The 6797-nt window shown below is 41.6% G+C and overlaps 1 protein-coding gene across 1 annotated transcript; it reads right to left on the bottom strand.

The window, feature by feature from the left end:
• Positions 1-1648: 1648 nt before the first annotated feature.
• Positions 1649-6590, bottom strand: LOC126603903 (nitrate reductase [NADH]-like). The gene is made up of 4 exons (XM_050270923.1): positions 5507-6590; positions 4845-4985; positions 4330-4562; positions 1649-3076 (listed from the first exon to the last, which is right to left on the bottom strand). The coding sequence occupies exons 1-4, from the start codon at positions 6483-6485 to the stop codon at positions 1718-1720; spliced, it is 2712 nt and encodes a 903-aa protein (XP_050126880.1). The 5' UTR covers positions 6486-6590; the 3' UTR covers positions 1649-1717.
• Between the last annotated feature and the right edge of the window lie 207 nt (positions 6591-6797).

Raw genomic sequence — 6797 nt, forward strand, 5'->3', positions numbered from 1 at the left:
GAGTCAGTTTAGAGTGTTTTAGCAATCCCTCCTAATCCCCGGTTTAAGAACGATCCCTACTTATCCATACTACAATTGTCAACAAGAGGGTTTAATTTGTGTGTCAAGTTAATTTTCACATCAATGGGTGCGGAGGGAGGGAGGGTCGCAGGTTAGGGGGTGCATAGGGAAGGTCGCGGGTTAGGGGGTTGCATAGGGAGGGTCGTGAGTGGGGGGGGGGGGCAGGGGTGTTCTGGGTTTCTGGTTTAGGGGTGGGGGACGCGGGTTGGGGGTTATCATTTATGGGTTGCAGGGAAAAAGATGAAGATGGGGGATATGGGTTTGGGGATTACGGGGAGAAGAGAGGATTTTGGGAGTTGCAGAAGGGTGGGGGGGGAGGGGGGGAAGGAAGAGATCTGAGTTTCGGGATTTTCTAGTTTTTTAATTTTTTTAATTGGGTTAATATTATAATATTTTTAATGTATAAAAAATATTTTTTTTCCACGTGGCAACCACATCAGCACAAATGTGGTAGCCACATCAGCATTTAACAGACTAATGGATGAAAAATCTAACGGATGTGTTATTTTGAAATAAAATGTTACTGGATGTATGAAAGTGAAATGTTTTAAAATTATTGTATGGGGTTGTAATTTACCCTTAAACCTGCGGGGCTACTATGTAATTTACCCTTACTTAATAGTCAATTTAACGGATTGACTAACGGTTGTATTAAAATGAAATGAAAATCATAGTTAATGTATGAGAGTGAAATGTTTTAAAGATATTGTATGGGGTTGTAATAAACCTCAAACCTAAAAGGGGTATTATGTAATTTACCCTGTTATTATTTCTAGTTAATTGAGAACGACATGTGATTTTTTTTTCATTTTTTTTTTTCAAGGCACAGGCTCAAAGCCAAAATGCCCACAAGCCCACAGATATGGCTCCAGCTGGTTACCACCCGCAAGTTCCAGCCCCTCACAAATCTGTTTGAGAGATAAATGCATACATACATTTTATAGTGTTAATATAATTAAACTTGAAGAATCTGCATAATTAAGAGAGTTTTGTCGTTTCTGCAAGAACTAGGGAATTTTTAGGGATGATAACAAGGTTCGATGCATGATTAATAAAGAAAGAGTAGTTAACAAAATTTAATCACTCAACATCATCAGGTGGCAGACATATGCAAACGAGTTAATTAAAAGAGTATTCTCTACTTGATTGATTCCATCATTAACAATTTCTTTTCTTTTGGTTTTGGTCAACGGCATGCACCATTTCGAGGAGGGGCCATGTTTGGATGGATGTGGAAACTAGGTTTTGGTGACCTTTCAGCATACCGAAGAAGGACATGGGTTTACCATGATGCTTCAATATTGCTTGGTTTTGGCTCACGGTAAAATGTGAGAACCTACGACTCTCATATTTGCATCACACGACTATGTAAAGTTTTATTAGCTTTTTGTTATCCGACGTTGAACTTTATTAATGAATTGCATAAGAAAAAGACATATTGGTCTTAATATAATACATCGATCATCGTTTTCTCATTTGTACTGAATCCAGATTTGAATTCAATTATTGGAAACCCTAAAGTTTTCAAAAAAATAGAGGATTTTTAACTTATATATAACGGCCTTGACATATTTCTAAACATGAGAAATAACAAACAGAGTTCAATTGACTTTATTTTAATATGTACATATAACAACGTCTTTTTCACATATACCCTTCAAAACAACAGCAATGAATTTGTGGTATCATAATTCATCTTCTCCAAATTCGGCTGCACGGCAAATTTGATCATCGGCGGGGGGCCGCATGCCAGCGCAAGAGCGCCGTCCGATCCATCGGGAATGTGCTCCCTGAGCACACTCTCCGTGACGAATCCCACACTGTATTCCCACCCTTCCCTGCCATTCTCCACCACATACCAAACCTTGAACCTCTCATGTTGTTTGGCCCAACCATCAAGTTCTTCCCGCAGCAAAATGTCATCTTCTGTACGGTTTGCATACACCACATACATCTCGGTCTTATCCTCTGGGTCCTTCAATATGGCTTGAACCACTTGGTAAATTGGGGTGATCCCGGTCCCACCAGCCAGCATGGCAAGCTTCTTTGCAAACTTTGGCTTGCCGTTGACCATAAAATTACCGCGACCAGTATACTCTATGTGCCCTAAGGGACCCTTGATGTCTAGGGATGCACCTATTGGCAGTGAGTCCAAATACTGTGACATGACACCCCCGTTGGGGAACTTAGGATGCACATTCTTGAAGTAAACTTTCACCACCAAATCAAAGTACCCAACTTCATCAATTGAGCTGCTTGGAGTGTAAGCCCTCATGCAAAGCTTATCCTCAATTGTAGCACACACGAAAATGTGCTTTCCCACCGGCAATCCCAAAACTTGGTCCTCCGAAGGCAATCCGAATCTAAAGAGCCTGACGTCGTGAGAGATCGATATCTTGGCTATGAGCTTACATGGGATTTTCTCACGCGGAATAAGTGCGATGCTTCTTGAATGCATTACTTCTTTGATTGGGGCTAGCTGCGTCATGTTAGAAGAAATAAGGTCAAGTACAGATGTTGTTCTTGGTGGCCCATGTACAGAGTTATTAGGGGAACTAGATGTGGAGTCTGAAGCATAATTCGTAGTCACCAACTCTCCGATTCTATAATCCTCAATCATTTTCTTGGCTTTTTCCGAATGGATGGCATCAAACTCTTCGGTGCAATCAGTGCCAGCGTTGATGAGAATGCTATCAGCGCCACCAGGGTGATCATTGAGGAAGCGAGTGCAGTCGTAGACGTGGCCGTGGACGACGATCCAAGCAGATTGAGAAGAGTTGTGCTTCTTGACATCTGACATTGAGTACATCTTGGATGCACTAGTGTTCATGAAGGGTGTTGAAAAACTCTTCTTTAGGGTTGTGTTGGATTCAGAGTCCAAGCGTTTTTCTTTGGCCATCCACCCACCTGATTGGTTTCCAGGTTGAGTTGGATGCTCAAACGCTAGTCCTATCTCTCCCTTGTGTGGTTTGCACACATTGGTTTTCACTCGAAACCAGCAGTTGTTCATCATTCCCTAAAAACATTACACCCACAAATCATAAATCAATTACTGAAAAATAATCAAAGGATAACTATTTGTACATATTCTTTTGTCAAATGTGCATAAGTCACATGATGTCATCTACCAACAAATCATATTTGTTACTTTTCTTCATTAATAAAGAAAAATTACTGCACAGAATATTAATTTATTTTCCCAATGGTAAAACAGTTCCAGCTCCAATTTTATATTTTGGTATAAATTAACCATATTCAACTCCTAAATCAGCCTTCCACGAGAGATTTTTCAATGTGACAGGTACACAGGATGGTACACTATATATTACTATAAAAATGGTGAGATATGTGTACTAAAAAGTTAATAACTTAAAAAATAGAATTTCTCACCACTCTTATTAATATACGTAATGTACCACTTGTGTTCCCGTCACAACTAAAAAATTCTCCTCCCCGAAGACGCATGTACAAGTCAAATATACTAATAGCTATCTGCAGCCAGAGATAAAGAAACACCCACTGACCCACACTTTGTGGAGAAGATTCTTGTGTAAGTTGAAGCAGCCATAATAAAACAATAATTTCTCCCTTTTTTCCAAGACTCAAGGAGCCAAGTGTGAAGTCACCAATGAAATGCGACACATTTTCAATGGCCTTGGTGCAAGGATTAGGATTATCTCCTCTTCTATTATCTCCTTCCATTATCTCTTCTTATTTTCTTTTATTTTGTGTCTTTCTTTTGCTATAAAAAAATTAATATAAGATATTGACGTGGTTTAATCGTAATCGTTCAAATAGAAGAGATGGAAGAAAAGAAAAAAAAAAGAAAAATAATTCTACTGTCTTGGTGCAATGACTACGGTCCACGGTTTAATTTGGGGCAAGAGATGGTGACAATCTGATTGTGACAATATCAAACAGCCAACCACGAATTGCTTAGTTGCCCTACTAAATTATTCACTCTTGGAAAAGACTGGACGACTAAAATGGCCACAAATTAAAAAAGGACATAGTTGGATCCAGAAAATGTGTTGTACTTGTAACCCTAACCCTAAATCCTGGTTATTTATACTCCGTTGCTAATCACAGTTTAACACTCTTTGAAAACTTTTATTTAGGTATGAAAACAGTAAGTTGCAAGAATGAGTAATCCTAAAGCTGTCATCAAATAATTATTTACGTCTTTAAGGTATGCGTTCAATCTTGTCTTTTAATACCGGTCTTATTTAAAATGTAGAAATAAAGAAAAAATGTGGGATAATATCTTACCATGACGTTCCAAATGAGTTTCTCGGGCTGAGTATTGAGAGTCTCGTCCCAAGCTCGGACGGCGATCTCTTTGGCAGCAAGTAGGTCGAGCACCTCCACTTCCAGTGACCAGAAACACCAGCACCAGTACTTCCCATATTTGTTTGGCCTCTCCTGGTGGTCTAACGTGCAGACATGCCACGTGTCCCCGCCGTCCATTGTTATCTCCACTCGTGTCACTTTCTTCCCGCCGCCTGTAAAAACAGGAAAGCTGAATCATTATATGCACTTTCAGATGAGATAAGGCACAACGTATGTAAAAGTCAAAATCCTGGCTTTAGCTCTTTCGATTTCAATTTTTTTCTCCATTTTGTTTTAGTAAAAATTATGAGGTACCCATGGGACTTGTGACTCATACTAAAATCCAAAAAACCTGATAAATATTTATGATTTTCGTAACGTGGTCTCCGATTCACCAAGCTGTATTTTTATCAAAAAGTAATTGTACATACGTATAGTGTTAGTTCTAAACTCACCCGAATATGCATAGCCTTTAATCGTGTACGGATGTTGAGTCGTATACGAGTTGATCGGCAAAATCTCCTCGTGACACGGCGTCGTTATAACCGAGTTTATATTCAGCTCGTTAATGATATACTCCGGCTTGTACCACCACGCTGCAAGTTCACCCACCCAACACAGTAACAATATTAGCTTCAGACAAAAATAGTAAAACAGTAAAAACAAAAGTAAAAGAGTAATGTTATTCCTATCATAATTTTATATCATATTTTTTTACCATCTTAGGTGGCAGATGAGTTGGACCAGTTACGTCATTTAATTTCAATATTTTTAATAATTAAAACACTTAAATAATCTTAGGTGAAAAAATGAAACTCATCGTATACCACAATCATCATTTAATTAATAATCTTTTTATTAATTATTGATTAAAATTTTAAAATTAAATACTAATTAATTTAGAAGAAGTGGTTGTTCACATTAGATGTCATCGAAGGTGATATATAATTGTGGTAAAAAAATATGATAAGAATAAAAGTAAAGAACATTAGGTTGGTCACGTCACAACTGACAACTATCACTTTCACCGCAGCACATAACTTTTTAACCACTGACCGCCAATAGAAACGCTCAAATTTCAAGTGCGGATAAAGTGTTGGATAAAAGTCGTAAATACCTTCAGCGTTGGCCAGCTCCGCATCCACGTGCGACGGGAGCACTCGATTATCCTTGAAGTGGTAATAATTGTCGGATTCCGAGGTTGTGACCACGATTCGTTTCAACCACTTCACCATCCGACCCCCGATGAACCCCGGTATTATGACCCGAACCGGAAACCCGTGATCCGGCGCCAAAGGCTCCCCGTTTTGCATGTACGCCAGGATTATATCCCTCGAGGGGTCCATCGCCACCTCCTTTCTCAAGCTCGTGCCGTACTTGGTCCCACCGCCACCCGGCAGGTCCTCGGCTCCCTCGAAGCACACGTTAAGGGCGCCGTTCTTGCGGCTGCGGATTCCGCACCGCTTCAGCACTTCGCAAAGCGGGATGCCGCGCCACACAGAGTTGGAGATGCCGGCGGCGCCCCAGTTGAAGCCGATTGTCTGCTTGACGAGATTCTGTTCTTTCCTCCGGTTTCCCGCGCAGACAAGGGTCACGGGGAACTCCCGTGGCTTGAATTCGCGGACGAGCTGGTCCATGGTGAACCGGGTCGGGCGGCGAACCAGACCGGTTATCTCGACGGTCCAGTCCTGCCACGTGGCCTTGGGGACGATGCCGTGATTGCGGACGTAGTGGAGTGGGACTGGGGTGATGAATCCGTGGTGCATGAGGCGGGTGAGTGGCGGTTCGCAATTGAAGGGGTGCTTTCCAGTGAGGCGGACCATAGACGAGTTACGACGCACCCAGCTGTCTGACGTGGCTTCATCTCTGGGGTCCAAGATGGACGGCTCTAATTCGTTGTTGCCTCTCCGGATTAAATCCGTGTATTCCTCGACGACGGTGTCCTCATTCTCGTCGTCATCGGACGATGAGTCGTTGCTATCGACGAAGGGCGCTTGTTTCGAGGGAGTGAGATCGGAGAAGTTGAAGGAGCGGACGACGCCGTTTATCGGCGGGTCGAGGTGGGGGAACTGGCGGTTCTCAACGGAGGCCGTCATACGTCAGCCGTGAGTTGTGCACTTTTTGTGTGTGGAGTGAGGAAAAGGGCCGACTCTTTTTTGTTCTTTTGGGTTTCTGTTTTTGTGGGAATTTGTTTTCCGAGGAACAAGAGAGACCTGAGTGAGTTTATATAGGAGCTCCACGGATGGATTGTGGACACGTGTCACGTGATAATGTGGGACCCCAAAAAGAGGCGTTGGCTGCGACGTGGCTGAGGGTTGGCTACAACAAATTTTTTATTGTGACAGGAATACAGGTGATACACCACATATTTTTATGTAAGTAGTGAGAAAATTTATTTTTTAAGTTAT

Source organism: Malus sylvestris, chromosome 15 (assembly GCF_916048215.2).
Source record: "Malus sylvestris chromosome 15, drMalSylv7.2, whole genome shotgun sequence".
NCBI lineage: Eukaryota > Viridiplantae > Streptophyta > Magnoliopsida > Rosales > Rosaceae > Malus > Malus sylvestris.

Bases quoted from the DNA above. Each gene is read 5' to 3' on its own strand.
- LOC126603903 (XM_050270923.1), bottom strand. From the start codon at position 6,485: ATGACGGCCTCCGTTGAGAACCGCCAGTTCCCCCACCTCGACCCGCCG. The intron at 4,986-5,506 runs GTATTTACGACT...GTGAACTTGCAG, and splicing joins GGAGCTGGCCAACGCTGAAG to CGTGGTGGTACAAGCCGGAG. The intron at 3,077-4,329 runs GTAAGATATTAT...TAATGTTTTTAG, and splicing joins AACTCATTTGGAACGTCATG to GGAATGATGAACAACTGCTG.